The sequence below is a fragment of the Carlito syrichta genome, unplaced genomic scaffold (assembly GCF_000164805.1).
Source record: "Carlito syrichta isolate Samal-C Ts95f unplaced genomic scaffold, Tarsius_syrichta-2.0.1 Scaffold302960, whole genome shotgun sequence".
Lineage (NCBI taxonomy): Eukaryota > Metazoa > Chordata > Mammalia > Primates > Tarsiidae > Carlito > Carlito syrichta.
This window is the reverse complement of record NW_007247056.1, coordinates 95,699-113,416: the sequence shown is the minus strand read 5'-3', so window position 1 is coordinate 113,416 and position 17,718 is coordinate 95,699. Positions and strand designations below refer to the sequence as shown.

The 17,718-nt window shown below is 46.4% G+C and overlaps 1 protein-coding gene across 1 annotated transcript in view; it reads right to left on the bottom strand.

The window, feature by feature from the left end:
• Positions 1-1,944: 1,944 nt before the first annotated feature.
• Positions 1,945-17,718, bottom strand: part of LOC103259695 (2'-5'-oligoadenylate synthase 2-like) — a 51,996-nt gene continuing 36,222 nt past the window's right edge. The window contains 6 exon segments of the mRNA XM_008057351.1: positions 1,945-1,971; positions 1,973-2,056; positions 11,492-11,645; positions 12,709-12,947; positions 13,896-14,083; positions 15,679-15,958. Coding sequence (XP_008055542.1) covers positions 1,945-1,971; positions 1,973-2,056; positions 11,492-11,645; positions 12,709-12,947; positions 13,896-14,083; positions 15,679-15,958 — 972 coding nt within the window.

The following is a 17,718-nucleotide window of genomic DNA, read 5'->3' as shown; positions in this document are numbered from 1 at the left end:
TGGTCCCTTCTTGCCTTTGTGTTTTGAGTTGCTCACTTTATCCTTTTTTTTTTTTGGAGTTGGAGTCTCACTCTGTCACCCAGGCTGGAGTGCAGTGGCGCGTGCCCAGCCACCACAGCCTCTACCTGCTGGGCTCCTGCAATCCTTCCACCTCAGCCTTCCAAGTAGCCGGAACTACAGGTTTGCGCTACCACACCTGGCTAATTTTTGATTTATTGTAGAGACGCGGTCTCACCAAGTTGCCCGGGCGGGTCTCAGACCCACGGGCTCAGGCAGTCCACTCACCTCGGCCTCCCAAAGTGCTGGCATTACAGGCTGAGCCACCGAGCCTGGCCTGCTCACTTTATTCTTTTTGGTCTTGTTCATCACAAACATCCGACTTAGCAGATGTTTGTAAACTGCCTTCATTTTTCCTTAGGGGATTTGAGATTATGTATTTTAGTTTCTTCAGCTAAACCGTAAAACTCCAGGAGGATGGGGCAATGTTTATGGCTTTATTTTCTTGCTTTCTGTTGGTGTACCTAGTGCAAGTTTGGGTATCTAGAAGGGTCTGGTAACTAGTTGTATATTGAGTAGACGTGTATTAACATGATCAGTCTTTAATTTTTCATGATCATGCCTATTTCTTTTGTCTTTGTTCTGGACAAGAGTAGTGGTACATTCCAACACTGATCCTCTGAGATCCTCAGGGATTCAATTCAAGTCAGACACTAACTACCTGGAATTCATGCAGCTCCTACAAGTTAGAGAGGAAGACCCTTAACAAGTTTATCCTTACTTCAGATAGTAGCCAGTCTACCCACACCTCTGTCCAACTTGGCTACCAATTCAGGGGTTCCCATGACTCCTGTTCCACTCCATAATTTATAGGAATGACTCACAGAACTCAGGAAAGTGCTATACTCACAATCATCATTTTATTATGAAGGCTACAAATGAAGAGCCAGATTAAAAGATATATAGTGTGGCAAGGTCTTGAAGGGTCTGTGACAGAACTGAGTCTTTAAAAGCTCAGAGATCTTGTCTCTGTGGAATCAGAGTTCTCCACCTTCCCGATTCATTAGCATATTCAGCAACCAGGAAGTTTCCCAAGCCTCACCGTCCCAAGTTTTTATTGGGGTCCCACTACTTTGGCATGACTGACTAAGTCATTGGCCACACGATTGAACTTGACTGCCAGATCCCTCTTATCCCTGGAGGTTGAGGAATGGGGCTGAAAGCTCCAACCCTCTAATTACATGCTTGATCTTTCTGGCTTGGCTGACTCCTCCCTTAAAACTATATAAGGGTCCATCATGAGTGTATCACCTTGTTAGCGTAAACTCAGGGATGGTTGAAAAAGGCTCATACCCTCCAGTCAGGAAATTTCAAGGGTTTTTGAAACTCTGTGCCAGGGAGTGGGCATGAAGATCTCTTCTTTATTGTACCACAGTTGGTGTATGCAGTAGTAATAAAACTTAGTGGGTATGTGAGGTTAAAACTCTTAGACCTTCACATACTTTGAAGTTAATGCCCAAGGAAAAGCCCTTTTTAAAAAAAGAAGAAGAAGAAGAAGAAGATACGCTTAGGTGGAGAGAAAAAGGCAGGCTCAGAAGGAAAAGAAAACGGGCTCCTATGGATAAGGCAACAATGATCATCCAAGAGTTTGAAGGTCTAACAAATGGACTGACTGGCTGCTGGTTTAGGAGACCTCTGTGTCAACAGGGCCAGGAAGGGGCAGGAAGGGTTACAGAGGAAATAGATGGGAAGTGAATGAGTTGGAAGATTCTGAGACCAAGCTCCACAGAGAGGGAGTTCAGCAGGCAAGACTTTATGAAGAACTTCTGATTTTAGGAGAAGTCTAAGATGTGAGGGAAGGAGTAGCAGGAACATGGTGAGAAGAGTGGATCCGGGTAAGTCTTTCACATGGTGAATTGAGTCTTTAAAACCAGTTGCCAGATGACCTCAGAAGCTTCTTCTAGCATTATTATTCCAGAATTCTGTGCCTTCTGAATGAGAGCATCTTGTTGACAATAGGATAGATCCTAGCTCCATAGCTTCCTGGTGTTTGCACCGTCTAGAAAGAAATACATGTGGGAGCTGGGTGTGGTGGCTCATGCCTGTAACCCCAGCACTTTGGGAGGTAGAGGAAATAGGATTGCCTGAGCCCACAGGTTCGAGACCAGCCTAGGCAACATGGCAAGACCTCATCTCTACAATAAATCAAAAAAATTAGTCAAGTGTGGTGGCACATGCCTGTGGTTCCAGCTACTTGGAATGCTGAGGCCGAAGGATGGCCTGAATCCAGTGGGTCAAGGCTGCGGTGGCTGTGAGCCTGCCACTGCACTCCAGTCTGGGAGACAGAGTGAGACCCCGACTCAAAAAAAAGGAGAAAGAAATACATGTGGGAGGTCAGTGGTTGCTAAGCAGGTACAACCATTAAGTAAAAGAGTCAGGAATATGCAAAAGGGGGAACTATATCTGGGAAGATCACCATTGCCAGATTTTTGGACATACTGATAGTGTAGATCTTAGTAACTAGAGGTAACTCTGGGTGGTGGGAGGGGTGGTCCTTTATAGTAGGGGTTCTCACCTGCAGGTGATTTTGCTCTCTGAGGACACGTAACATGTCCCAAGACACTGTTTTTGAGTTGGGGTCTCTGTCACCCATACTGTAGTATAGTAGCATGATCATGGCTCACTGCAGCCTTGCCCTGCCATGCTCAAGTGATCCTCCCACCTCAGCCTTCCAAGTAACTGGAACTATAGGCGTGTGCTGCCATGCCCAGGTAGTTTTGTTTTGTTTCGTTTTGTTTTTGTAGAGATGAGGTCTTGCTATGTTTCCCAGGCTGGTCTTGAACTCCTGGAGTCAAGTGATGTTCTGGCTTTAGCATCCTAAAGTGCTGGGGTTACATGTGTGAGCCACCGTGCCCAGCCCTTAAGATATTTTCAGTTGTTACAGTTGAGTAGAATCTAGTGGGTAGAGGCCAGGGAAGCTGTTCCACATCCTAAAATGCATAAGACAGTCCCCCCAAAAGAATGATCTGGCCCCGAATACTAATGGTGCCAAGGTTGAGGAACTCTGTTTTACAGAAAGAGCCTGGTGGGGAGAACCAAGTATACCCGGTGGAGGTATATTCTCAGAGATACACCAAGTGTAGCTTGGTGGTGGTGGTGGTGGCAGTTGGAGAGGTATGGCGACACCCTTGGGTGACAGACCTGACCCACATCCTTCTTTGTAGCTCATGAACCTGCCGTCTGGTGGTACAATAGCTGCTTTCAGGGCTCAAGTACTAAAATTAACGACTAAAGAAGGTGGAAGAATGCAGGGAGAGCTGTTACCCACAGGGAACATCTGACAATGTCTGAAGATGTTTTTGGTTGTCATGCTGAGGGCAAGAGGGCTACTGGCAGAGGGTAGGGACCAGGCCTGTTGCTCAGCACCCCAATGTTGTGTCAGTCTGGGGTTGCCTGCCTCAGGATTACTTGTAATGAAGATTGGGGGAACCAATTGCTTAAGCTCCTGGGAGGTGGGTTTTCTGTTATCTGTGGGTGAATCACTCCCAAGTCGCTATGACAGAGGTTCTTTGAATCAAAGAGCCATTTCCAGATGCCACCTCTCTCAGAATATATTTACCGGCACTTTCCACGGCTGTACTGGGTTTCCAGTCCCATCCTTGAAGCAGAGAGAGGACAGCCATTCCCTGGCTTCTTTGGCCAGAAGATGCCAACACCAATGGTACCCTCCACCCACATCAGCAGTAGGTTCTGCTGGGTCCAAGATCACAGGCCTGAAGGAGAGTTAGAAAGCATTAGGGGATTCCAAAGCCAGTGACTTCCGATTTGGGGCCCATCCTACTCCCATCAACAAAACAATGTGTTCTTACAACTTAGATGTCAGTAAATCAAATATATAAACGTGATTCAAAGTGATTCCCTAGAATTAAATTAAATTTGTCAAAAATGCTTTGAAAGCTGTAAATTACTATATCCATGAAGGCATAATGTAAATGTCTCCTCCATGCCAGGTCGACTGAAGGATGAGGAATAAGTTAATCAAATGGGATGTGGCCAGCAACCCATGGCGGAAAACCCACGGTATCTAGTCCTCTGTTACTTCTCTATTCTTTCTCAACGCTTCTTTGTTTTCCCTCTTTTCTCTGACTTCCAGTGTCTTTGTACCCTGATGGTGGTCCTGAGTGGCTGCACTAAGTTTTCTTACTATTCTTTATTTTTTTTTTTTTTTTGAGTCTGTGTCTCACTCTATAACCCAGACTGGGATCGCAGCTCACCACAGCCTTGACTTCCTGAGTTCAGGCGATGCTTCTACCTCAGCCTCCTGAGTAGCTGGAACTGCAGGCAGGTGCAACCATATCTGGAAATCCTCCTGCCTCCTCCTCCTAAAGTGCCGGGATTACTGGTGTGAGTCACTGTGCCTGGCCTCCTTACTCTTAAAGGCCTAAAGAGTAGATAAACCTTAATGTAATAAACATCTTGCAGGACCAATTGGCTCATGAAAGATTAATTTTCAGGGACACACTTTCAACTCAAACACCTCTTACACCTGCTAACAAATCCACGCTTTTATTTCTGGTGTAGAAAGATGAAAGCAACTCAGGACTCTGTGTCTCCATCCCTCCCTCCCTCTTTCTTCTGGACAGCATTTTCTCCTGCCTCTCAGGATCTCATCCCTGGAGACTGACAGGCTCTGTTGGCTAGCACTCTACCTTCATGAATGAATCATGGCCCCAGGGGAGGAGAATCTGGGTCTCTGAAGTAACACTGAAGGGAACCGAGTTAAGAACAGGATGGGGCTGGAGTGAAGTTACCTGGTTTTCTGGATCTGGCTCAGCAGGAAATTCCTCAGAGTCTCATCTTTAAAGTTGTAATTGACCGTCCAGAAGATGTAGAGCTGATACTGTGTGACCAACTCCAGGACCATCCGGAAACCTTCTGCGGTGTCAAAATCCTCCGTCCCACTCCCCTGCTCCCAGGCGTAGACGGCGAGCAGCTCTAAGGCGTACTTTGGGGGCAAAAGGTCCTTTTCCTTCAGTTTCTTTTCACACTGAGGGAAGAATGGGAACATCAGATGACACTGGTGCAAGGAACTGAGTAAGAGTCACATAGAAGCCACAGCAGGGCAACAGAGTCACAGTGCCATGCTGGCAGACTGGCACTCTGTTGCTTGGATGTCTAAACCGTGTAGGTTCACAGGAGTTTAGTTGGCTGCTGGGAAGCAACACACATTGGCTTCTTGGCTGTGCTTGGGCCATGTGTGCCTTCCTAGCTACAGCTTCAGTTCACTAGAAACTCACTGCATGCTGACCCCGGGCGCAGGCATTTACCTACATCATGCCTAATCCTCTCGACAACCCAGGAGTCATGATCTCTACTTTAGATAAAGACTGGAGACCTGGGAAGTGAGTGAGTCTCTCAGGGTCACACCACATCCCTGAGCCCTCTGAGCAGACACACTCTGCCAACTCTGATCTTTTGGAACGAAAACTGCAGAACTCAGTCTCAGGCTTTAGGGAGCAGGACACAGATACAAGATATCTCAGGAAAGGCAGATACTGTGCCTGATGCTCACCATCATGGAGATACCCAGAAACCACCATATGTAAGGTGGTTGTCACAAGCATAGTCAGGCTAACCATGCAGAAAGTCAGCCCCAGTTCCACCTCCCGAGAGACAGTGCTGGCACTGGGCAGCAGATGGTCACACTGGCAACTTATAGACATGCAAGTCCCGGTTTTCACCCACCTTCTACGGGTGAGATAATGAGTTCCCACAGAATTACTTGACCAGTGTGAGGGCAAAATAAACCACATGTGGCAGCTTTGATGGCAAGAGGTGATCTACACATAACCCAAGTGAATGATGAGGGATGGGAACCCCAGAGAGATACCCAGTGGGTAGATTCTGCAAAGGGGCTCAGCCCTCAGCATTGAGACTGGGGTAACGACGCACTTGGTAAGTGCTGGCTTAATGGTGAGAACTTACTGGTAAAAATAATGGCCAGACGGTCAAAACAAGAGCTGTTGTACCTGTCTGTACCAGTGCTTCACCAGGCGAATTAAATTCTTCAGTTTCGTAGGCCGGAGGCGAAGGAAGTTTCGCTGCAGCAGTGCGAAACAGGCAGAAAACTCTCTCCTCGGGATGTTTGAGAATTTATAGAGCTCAATGAGCTCAGCATAGACCTCGGGGCTGGGTGTCTTGTCAGAATTCCACTGACCTAGCATGAGAGAGACAGCAACATTGTATCTTAATAAGTACGGTAAGTAGCAGCTTTCAAAACACTTTTATCAAACATATTTTAATTCTGGGAAACTACTTTGAATGATGTTAGTGCATTTGAATGACTGATGTCTATGATATAGATAGCATCTCCAGAGTAATTAGATCCTTAAAAAGATAAATGGTCTACACGAGTGTAAGTGGTATTATTAAAGATTTTCTAGATCCCCACTGTCTAACACTGTACCAACCAGCCAGTGTGGCCATTTGTACTGAGTCAGTTCAGAGGAATTTAGATTAAAAATTTAGTTCCTCAGTTGCACTAGCCACATTTTGAGCTCTCAGTAGACATCATATACAGACAAAGAGCATTTTCATTATCACAGAAGGACCTTTGGGACAGGGCCAGTCTGGAGTTTGCGAACTATGGCCCCTGGGCTAAATCTGACCCACTGCTTGTTTTTGTAAATAAAGGTTTATTGGAATGCAGCCACACCCACTTGTTAATGTATCACAGGTGACTGCTTTCATGTTACAATGGCAGAGTTGAGTAGCTTTGGCTGATATTCTATGGTCGTCAACTGCAAATATTTGCTCTCCCTCCGGAATCCCCATTCTATGCTGTTATTCCATTTCTGAGAACCAATCAGAGGGAAGGAACTAGAGTCTTGATGATTTTGATTTGGAAAATGCCTGAAGTAGCCTTGGTTCTTTTAATAACCATTATGTATCTGTCACCCACGAGTTGAATTTCTATAGAAGCATGTTGCCCAGGATTGAAAGTGAACACCCAGTATTCTCCTAAATTTTGCTATTTAATTTTGCTATTTAAATTTGCACCTCCTACATTTTGTTATTTAGTTTCCTTTACTATATGTGATGCATTTTATTGGTCTGTGTATTTTGTATGTATGGAATCTCTGTGTACCCCATTCTCGACAGACATTGTGGATAATAAGATGTAGCTCCTGGTGGTACATAAATTGAAGGCAAATTCATTGCCAGCACTACTCTTCTCACAGGGCAGAATACCTGTGGTGTGTGCATGTGCGCACGTGTGTGTGGGTGCCTGTGTATATTAAATGAGACCAAGATCATATGCAGGCATAAAGTATTGTTGCCATTATTATTCTGCTTTTTTGGGGTTCAGTGACCCATGAGTGTTGTAGATTTTCACAACCCGTTACTAAACCACATGGCTTCCAGAAGCTAAGGTCTGGGGAATCTCACCTAGAGCATGAAAGGCAGGCAGTACGTCAAAGTCGACACTTTCATTGAGTTTTCTGGATTTCAGGGAGAAGCTCAGCACCCCAGGAGCCTCCCATTTTGAAATCTTAATCTTGACTTCACACTTCTCCCGCTCATAGGTTTCCAGCTGTTTGTGAATCTCCTTGATAATTTCTAAGCACTTGTTTTTTGAGGAGGTGTAGCTTTCAAGCGAGTCATGGAACACGATGAGGTCGGCATTGAAGCCAGTCTTCAGTGCGGTGCCCTTGGCAATTGAACCTCCCTGGGGGAGAAAGTAAGGTTGAGATGCCACATTTGCTAGACCGAGAACCCCGTGCCCCATGGGCTGGCACCAGACGGGCTAGTGAATAAGGTTTTCAAAGCCAAGTTCTGCATTAGGGTCCAGTGAGAGTTTCATTTTAAAAACTATTAGATAACATGGTTCCAAAGCAATTATTCTTCCACCCTTTACACATAAACTGCAGTGGGCTAGAAACAAGTTACCTGCTTCTCAGGTCAATTTCCTAAAGATTTCACCTGAGCAATATGTAATATGTAGCTTTATTTTTTTTTAATTTTTTGAGTTGGAGTCTCACTCTGTCGCCCAGACTGGAGTGCAGTGGCCGCTCCTGGCCACTGCAACCTCGACCTGCTGGGCTCTGGCGATCCTTCCGCCTCAGCCTTCCAAGTAGCCGAAATTACAGGCATGCGCTACCATGCCTGGCTGAGTTTTTGATTTATTGTAAAGATGAGGTCTCACTGCCCAGGCTGGTCTCGAACCCGCGGACTCAGGCAATCCACTCACCTCAGCCTCCCAAAGGCGCGATATTACAGGCTGAGCCACCGAGCCCGGCTATATGTAGCTTTATTTGCATTTCTGTGACCTGAAAGAAATCAAACTGAATGAAGTTACTATGTTGCAAGTGCTCATCTGATCCTGACGTGTCAGGTCCGGGCATCATTGGATGAGTTTTTAGAATTGAGTTACAGGGGTCAGCCAGCTTTCTGTAAAGGGCCAGACGGTCAATATTTTAGGATTTGGGAGTTACTTGTGTTTCTGCCATGTAGTCTTCTCCATTTCTGAGGGAGAGGTGTGCTCTAGGCAGATCCTCAACTCATCCTTGTTTTAGGCTACTTCATTCACACAGCCCTCTTCATCTCCATCTTCATCTTCAGGAGTTCAGCTTCAGTGGTCCCTCCGGGCTGCAGGACCCTCCTCACAAGCTCTAGGTGGCACCTTCCTCCCCGCCTTGGGAATTTCTTATCTGCTAATGGATGTCTTACTATTCTCTTCTCTTATGTGTCATATACCTTTTCTTTTTTTTTTTTTACCTACTATCATGTTAATAGGGTCTCAGGAAGGAGAGGAGAAAATACACAGGACAAGTGTTCTAGCATCAATCACAAACTCAGTCCTTTTTTTTTTGAGTCTGAGTCTCACTCTGTCACCCAGGCTGAAGTGCAGTCGCATGCTCATGGCTACTGCAGCATCAACTTTCTGGGCCCAGGCGATACTTCTGCCTCAGCCTTTTAAGTAGCTGGAACTACAGATACACCACCATGCCTGGCTAATTTTTAAAATTTATTTTGGAGATGAGGTCTTGCCAAGTTGCTCAGGCTGGTCTTGAACCCCTGGGCTCAGGCAATCCTCTCGTCTCTGCCTCCCAAAGTGCTGAGGTTATAGGCACAAGCCACCATGCCCAGCACAAACTCAGTCTTGTCTTCACTCTAGTGAACTTCAGTGAAGTGGCTTGCTCATTGCTCAGGGCATCTTGTGTTGTTTTCTGGATCCCACCCATGGCATTACGCACACAGCTCTGTTTCTGTATCACTTATGATTTTATGCACATATTACCATTTCCCCCACCCTCTTTCTAGTGCCCATAGGCACAAGTTTATCTGGTTGTATGACCAACAGAGGGAAGCATGTCAGCTGCAGACTTTGAGTCAAGGACAAGAACAACCCAATCCTTCAAATCTTTAGTTCAGCTGCTGGAGCAAATTGGGCCTCCGACATTGAAATGTTGAGTACACACCGAGCTTAGCATCTGCAGAGGGTTGGATACTCCCCCCCCAAGAAAAGTTAAGTCCTGTGGGAACCCTTGGATGTGCCCTTTATTTAGAACAAAGGGTCTTTGCAGATGTAATAAGATAGAGATCTGGAGACAAGATCATTCTGGATTAGGGTGGGCCCCAACATCAGTGACAAATGTCCTTAGAAGAGAAGAGAAGGGGAGAAGACACAGAGAGGAGAAGGTGACTGGATGGGAACGATGTGTCTCTAGGCCCCAAGCACTGAGGATGGCCGACAGTGCCAGGAAGCAAACACAGAATCAAAAGGGGTTGTCAATGGCACAATCTACCAACAGATCTCACTGAAAACCAGTGTCCTAGTCCCCAGACTCTCCAGCTTCCCTTCCTCAAGTTTTGGAATGTAGACGGGTCCTGGAGAGCGACAGTGCCCACAGAGCTCCCTTCCTGTCATACCCTGTGTGATGTCATTCCAGTAAGAGGCAAGAGAAGGGCCAGTGCTTACCTGGATGGTCTGGATCTTGGTGGGTGAATGCTGAAAGCATTTTTCTGTAAGGAACGTACAGATGGCTTCGACAGCAGTGTTGATCTCAGCTAGGAAGGACTTGTGAGGCTGGAGGAAGTCCTCGATGAACTTATCTAGAAGATGACCTGGGGTCATGAAGAGCAGTGCAGGCTGGGGAAAGGCAGAAGACCCTCAGCCCTGAGCAGCTCCTCCCTGGCCATAGGAGGCTTCCATTCCTGCCCACTCTAGGCCCTCTGTCCTACCCCTCCCTCCATCCAACTCTTGTCTTTGGTGCTTTCACTGACCTATCCCAAGAACATACCTGAGAGTTTAGGGTGGTCCCCAGGGCCCCCCCAGAAACAAAAACTCTCCTGGTGGCCCTTCCTCCCCCCAGGAGAGGTCTGGATCCTTCTTCAGACAGGTCTGTGGTTTTTCAAGCTCCAGACTTTTCTGAGATTCCCCTTCCAGTTGGGACATGACCTGGGAATGGCCGGTACTCCTTTCTTTTCCCTACTCCTCAGTCCGTCTTTCGATTTTACTGTTTACTGTGGGTTTATAGCTTTCTGATGGTCACAGGCATTCCTCTTTAAATGTCATGTCAGCGTTTGTCAAATACACTGTGCACAGGTGTATTCATTTCCAGGGCTGCATGCCAAGTTTCCACAAGTGGGTGGGTGGCTTGCAACAACAAAAGTTTATTCTCTCGCTGTCCTGGAGGCCAGGTGTTCAAGGCCAAGGGGTGGACAGGGCTGTGCTCTCTCTGAAGTGAATGCTGGAAGGGTCTGGAGTGGGGAGACTCTGAACTACCCAGATTGGCCCACTGCAGCAACAAAGGGTCCTTGTGACAGGTAGGCAGGTGGTTAGAGTAGGAGAAAGAGGTAGGAGATGGAAGCAGAGGGGCTGGAAGAGGCTATGGCTTAGGAGATGGAAGGAAGAGTCTGAAGCCAGGAAACTGGGTGGCTTGAAGAAGCCTGAAAAGGAAACAGACTTCTCAAAGCCCCAGACACCTGAGGTCAGTCCAGGAAAGCCAGATGAGTGCATGTTGCTTCAAACCACGAAGTTTGGGGAATTTTTTTCAACAGCAATATGGGGAAATGAACACACTATTCTACACATGCTGTGCTTTTGCTGGTGACTCAGACAAGATGGACCCACTCACCTAAAGGTGGGAAGGGGAACTTGGGAGTTGAGGGTCAATCTTGGTTGCTTCCAAATGTTGTGAGTGGACCTCACAGTGCTGAAGACGTGCCCCATTGAAGGCAAGTTAATTGCCATCACTGCCCCTCCCACAGGGCAGAATTTTGTGGTATGTGCAAGTGCATGTGTGTGTGAGTGCATGTGTGTACATGCATCAGGATTACTTGTAATGGGGGTTGTGGGGACCAACTACTTAAGCTCCTAAGAGTTGGGTTTTCTGTTATCTGTGGGTGAATCGCTCCCAAGTCACTATGGCAGAAGTTCTTTGAATCAAGGGGCCATCTCCAGATGCCACCTCCCTCAGAATATATTTACCAGCACTTCCCATGGCTGCACTGGGTTTCCAGTCCCATCCTTGAAGCAGAGAGAGGACAGCCATTCCTTGGCTTCTTTGACCAGAAGATGCCAACACCAACGGTCCCCTCCACCCACGTCACCAGTAGGTTCTGCTGGGTCCAAGATCACAGGCCTAAAGGAGGATTAGAAAGCATTAGGGGATTCCAAAGCCAGTGACTTCTGATTTGGGGCCCATCCTACTCTCATCAACAAAACAATGTGTTCTTACAACTTAGATGTCAGTAAATCAATATACAAGTGTGGTTCAAAGTGATTCCCTAGAATTAAATTAAATTTGTCAAAAATGCTTTGAAAGCTGTAAATTACTATACACATGAAAGCATAATGTAAATGTCTCCTCCATGCGAGATCAACTGAAGGATGAGGAATAAGTTGATCAAATGGGATGTGGCCAGCAACCCATGGTGGGTAACCCATGGTATCCAGTCCTCTGTTGCTTCTCTATTCTTTCTCAACGCTTCTTTGTTTTCCCTCTTTCCTCTGGCTTCCATTGTCTTTGTCTCTGTTGGTGGCCTTGAGTGGCTGCACTAAGGTTTCTTACTGTTCTTTTTTTTTTTGAGTCTGTGTCCCACTCTATAATCCGGGCTGGAGTGCAGTGGCATGATCACAGCTCCCTGTAGCCTTGACTTCCTGGGCTCAGGCGATGCTTCTGCCTCAGCCTCCTGAGTAGCTGGTAATGCAGGCAGGTGCAAATACCTGGAAATTCTCCTGTCTCGTCCTCCCAAAGTGCTGGGATCATTGGCATGAGTCACTGCGCTTGACCTCCTTACTATTCTTGAAGGCCTAAAAAAGTAGATAAACCCTAATCTAATAAGCATCTTGCAGGACAAATTGGCTCCTGAATGATTAATTCTCAGGGACACACTTTCAATTCAAATACTTCTTACACCTGCTAACACACGTGTTTCTTTTTGGCATAGAAAGATGAAAGCAACTCAGGACTTTGTGCTTCTGTCCCTCCTCCCCTCTTTCTTCTGGACAGCATGTCTCCTGCTACCCTAGGATCTTATTTCTGGTGACTGAGAGGCTCTGATGGCTAGCACTACCCTCCCCGCCTCCTTTTTTTTTTTTTTTACCAGGAATGAATCACGACCCAGGGGAAAGAGAATCCCGGTCTCTGAAGTAGCACTGAGAGGAATCAGGTCAAGAACAAGACGGGGCTGGGGTGAGGTCACCTGGTTTTCTGGATCCGGCTCAGCAGGAAATACTTCAGAGTCTCATCTTCAAAGTTGTAATTGACTGTCCAGAGAATGCAGAGTTGCTGATACTGTGTGACCAACTCCAGGACCGTCCGGAAACCTTCCGCGGTGTCAAAATCCTCCTTCTTACTCCCCTGCTCCCAGGCATAGACAGTGAGCAGCTCCAAGGCATACTTTGGGGGCAAAGAGCCCTTTTTCTTCAGTTTCTTTTCACACTGAGGAAAAAGTGGGAACATCAGATGACACTGGGGCAAGGAACTCAGTGGGAGTCACACAGCAGCCATAGTAGGGAAACCGAGCAGCTTGGGTATCTAAACCATGTAAGTTTACAGGAGTTGGCCACTGGGAAGCAGCACACATGGGTTTCTCGGCTGTGCTTGGGCCATGGGTGCCTTCCTAGGATCATGATTCAGCTACGGTTCACTAGAAACTCACTACATGCTGACTCTGGGACCAGGAATCTTACCTATATTATGCCTAATTCTCCCAATAACCCAGGAGTCATGACCTCCACTTTAGATAAAGACTGGAGGCCTGGAGAAGTGAGTGACTCGCTCAGGGTCACACCACATCCCTGGGCCCTCTGAGCAGACACACTCTGCCAACTCTGATCTTCCGGAATGAAAATTGCAGAGCTCAGTCTCAGTCTCAGGCTTTAGGGAGCAGGAGACAGAAACAAGACATCTCAGGAAGGGCTGATACTGTGCCTGATGTTTGCCATCCTGGAGATACCCAGAAACCACCTTGTGTGCAAGGCAGTTGACACAAACATAGGCAGGCTAACCATGCAGAAAGTCAACACCAGTTCCCCCAATACCTTCAACCTGCCAACCCAAGAGACAGTGCCTGCACTGGGCAGCAGATGGCTATGCAGGCAACTTGTAAACATGCAAGTCCCAGCTTCTACTCACTCTCCAGGCAGGATAATTTGGATTCCTACAGAATTACTTGGCCAGTGCGAGGGCAAAATCAACCACGTGTAGCAGCTTTGATGGCAAGAGGTGACCTACACAGGACTCAAATGAATGGGATGAGGGATGGGAACCCCACAAGATACTCAGTGGGCAGATTCCCTAGAGGCACTCAGCCCTTTGCATGGGAGAGTGGGGGCAAACTTACTGGTAAAAATTATAACTAGATGGTCAGAAAAAGGACTGTCATACCTGTTTGTACCAGTGCTTCACCAGGCGAATTAAATCCTTCAGTTTGGTAGGCCGGGGGCGAATGAAGTTTCGCTGTAGCACGGTGAAACAGGTGGAAAACTCTCCCCCCAGGATTTCTGAGGATTTATAGAGCTCAATGAGCTCATCATAAACCGTGCCTCTGCGTGTTACGCCAGAATTCCACTTAGCTAGCGTGAGGGAGACAGCAACATTATTCCTTAGTAAGTACAGTAAGTCAAAGATTTCACTTTTGACAAATATAATTTAATTCTGGGAAACCACTTTGAATGACTGCTGTCTATGAGACAGAGAGCATCTCCCGAGTCATGAGATCTTTAAAAAGTTTTATGTTCTACACGAGGGCAGGTGGCATTATTAAAGTATTTTCTAGACCCGCAGTGTCAACATAGTAGCCACCAGCCAATGTGGCTATTTGTACTCAATTAAAATAAAATTAAATTAAAAATTTAGTTTCTCAGTTGCACTAACCACAGGTTGAGCTCTCAGTAAATATAGAATACAGATATAGAGCATTTTCATTATCACACAAAGACCTTTGGGACAGGGCCAGTCTGGAGTTTGCAAACTATACCCCCTGGGTAAATGTGGCCCACTGCTTGTTTTTGTAAATAAAGTTTTCCTGTAATGCAGCCACACCCGTTTGTTAATGTATTGCAATTGGCTGCTTTCATGTTGCAAGGCAGAGAGTTGAGTAGTTGTGGCAGATGTTGTATGGTCCTCAAAGCTGAAAATATTTGCTATCTTGCCTTTTACCAAAAAAGCTTGCCTACCTCCATTCTATACTGTTGTTACCTTTCTGAGAACCATTTAGAGCAGGGGTCCTCAAACTTTTAAAACAGGGGGCCAGTTCACTGTTCCTCAGACCATCGGAGGGGCGGACTATAGTTTAAAAAAAAAAAGGAATTTGTTCATAGTTTTTTTTTTTAAACTATAGTCCGCCCCTCCAATGATCTGAGGGACAGTGAACTGGCTCCCTGTTTTAAAAGTTTGAGGACCTCTGGTTTAGAGGAAGGTACTAGAGTCTTGGTGGTTTTGATTTGGAAAATGCCTGAAGTAGCCTTGGTTTCTTTCAATATACCACTCTGTATCTGTCCCCCATGAGTTGAATTTCTTTTTTTTTTTTTTGAGGTGGAGTCTCACTCCATTGCCCAGACTGGAGTGCAGTGGCTGCTCCTGGCCACTGCAGCCTTGACCTGCTGGGTTCCGGTAATCCTTCCTCCTCAGCCTTCCAAGTAACTGGAACTACAGGCGTGCTACCACGCCTGGCTAATTTTTTTAAAATTTATTTATTGTAGAGACAAGGTGTCATCAAGTTGCCCGGGTCTCGAACCTGCAGGCTCAGGCAATCCACTCACCTCAGCCTCCCAAAGTGCTGGGATTACAGGCTGAGCCACGAAGCCCAGCCGAGTTGAATTTCTAAAGGAGATTTTTGCCCAGATTGAAGGTGAACACCCAGATTTCCTGCATCTCCGACAATTTGTTATTTAATTTCCCTCACCATATTTGAGGCATTTTATCTGCCTGTGTATTTGATGTATATGGAACCCTGTGTACCCCATTCTTGGACAGACATTTTAATGTAGCTCCCAGTGTCTTTGGGACACGTAAATGGGAAATGAGACCGGATTGTACATAGGCATAAAGTGTAACTGCCATGATTACTGCTGCTGTCTTGGGGGTACTGACCAGTGATTGTTATAGATTTTCATAACCCATTTCGAAGTCACGAGGCTTCCAGAAGCTAAGGTCTGGGGAATCTCACCTAGAGCATCAAAGGCAGGCAGCACATCGACGTCGACACTTTCGTTGAGTATTGTGGATTTCAGGGAAAAGCTCAGCACTCTAGGAGACTTCCATTTTGAAATCTTAAACTCGATGTCATACTTCTTCCATGGATAGGCTTTCAGCTGTCTGTGAATCTCCTTGATTATTTCATAGCGCTGGTTTTTTTGGGAGGTGTAGCTTTTAAGCGAATTGTGGAACACGACGAGGTCGGCGTCAGAGCTTGTCTTCAGTGCAGTGCCCTTGGCGACTGATCCTCCCTGGGGGAGAAAGAAAGGTTGAGATGCAGCATTTGCTAGACTGAGAGCCCTGTGCCTCCATGGGCTGGCACCAGGCAGGCTAGTGAATAAGGTTTCCAAGGTTACATTCTGCATTAGAGTCCAGTGAGGACAGAGTCCAAAGTGTGACAGAGAGGGGGCTGATAGCAGTTAAAAGTATTCCTTTTTAAAATCCATTGGCAAGCTCTGAAAACCCACCAGACCAGTTTTGCTTGAGAAAACCAAATAGCCAAAGACTGACAGCTTTCATGGAAATGCAAAAGAGTGACCAATTCACAAACTTACCCACCTTCTCTCTTTTTTAAGTTATCAGTTTACAACCCCTACTTGCTCTGCATTTCCTGGAGACCATTTATTCTTTGAAAATCTGATTTTGCTGAGTACAACCTTGTAAATTCCAAAGAAAATGTGTAATCGCTCAACACGACCCCCCCCTTACCTAAACTTAGGTATAAGACTCTCCCCTCTCTCCCCGGGGTGCTCAGCCTTAGAGTATTAGCTCGCTGAATCTGTGCTGGTACAAATAAATATGCTACTTCCTAAAACAGCCTCAGTGTCACGGCTGTGTTCCCACTACAAAAGCAGAGGGTTTCATTTTAGAAACTATTAGATAATACAGTTCCAAAGGCAATTATTCTTCTGTCCTTTGCATATAAACACTGATGGGCTAGTTACAAGTTACCTGATTCTCAGTTTCCTAAAGGTGTCTCCTAAAGAGATGCTTAGCTCTATCTGGATTCTTGTGACCTAAAAGAAATCAAACTGGTTGCAGTTACTGTGGTGCAAGTGTTCATCTGATCCTGATGTGTCAGGTTCCTCCTGCAGCCTAGGGATCATTGGATGAGTTCTCAGGACTGAGGTACAGGGATCTGCCCGCTTTCTGTAAAGGGCCAGACAGTCAATATTTTAGGCTCTGTGGGCTACCTGTGTCTCTGCCATGCAGTCGTCTCCATTCCCTCCCTCCTGCATCCTTTTTTCCCTTCCTTTTCTCCTCCTTTCTCCACCCCTCCTGCTTCTCTTCTTTCTCCTCCTCTTCCCCTCCTCCTTTTCTTCCTCCTCCTCCTCTTCTTCCCCACCCCATCCTTCTCCTCTTCCACCTGCTCCTCCTCTTCCTCTTCCTGCTCCTTTACCTTCTCCTCTCCCTCTCTTCCTCCTCTGCCATTCAGTTTTTGCACAGAAAATAGTTATCCACAGGTGTAAATGCCTGGCTACACAGGTGAGGGAGGTGTGCTCTGTTTCCCATATGCAGGTGCTCAACTCATCCCTGTTCCAGCCCACTCCATTCCTCTTTCTTTTCTTCTTCATCTTCAGGCATTGGGCTTCAATGGCCCCTCTGGGACTGCAGGCCTCTCTTCATAAGCTCTAGGTGTCACCTTGCCCCTTACCTGGGATATTTCTGTCTGTTGATGGTTCTCTTTCTATTCTCTTCTTTGATGTGTCATATGCATTTTTTTTCCTACCTACTATCATCTAACAGGGTCTCAGGAAGGAGAGGAGGAAATACACAGGTCAACAGTTTTAGTGTTGATCACAAACTCAGTCTTGTCTTCACTCCAGTGAACTTCAGTGAGGTGGCTTGCTCTTGGCTCCGGGCATTTTGTGCTGTTTCCCGGTTCCCTCCCAGGGCAGCATGAAACTGCTCTGTTTCTGCATCACTGCAGATGTTTATACACATATTACCGCCTTCTCCCCTCCCTTCTAATGACCATGGGCACATGTTTATCTGGTTGTGTGACCATAGA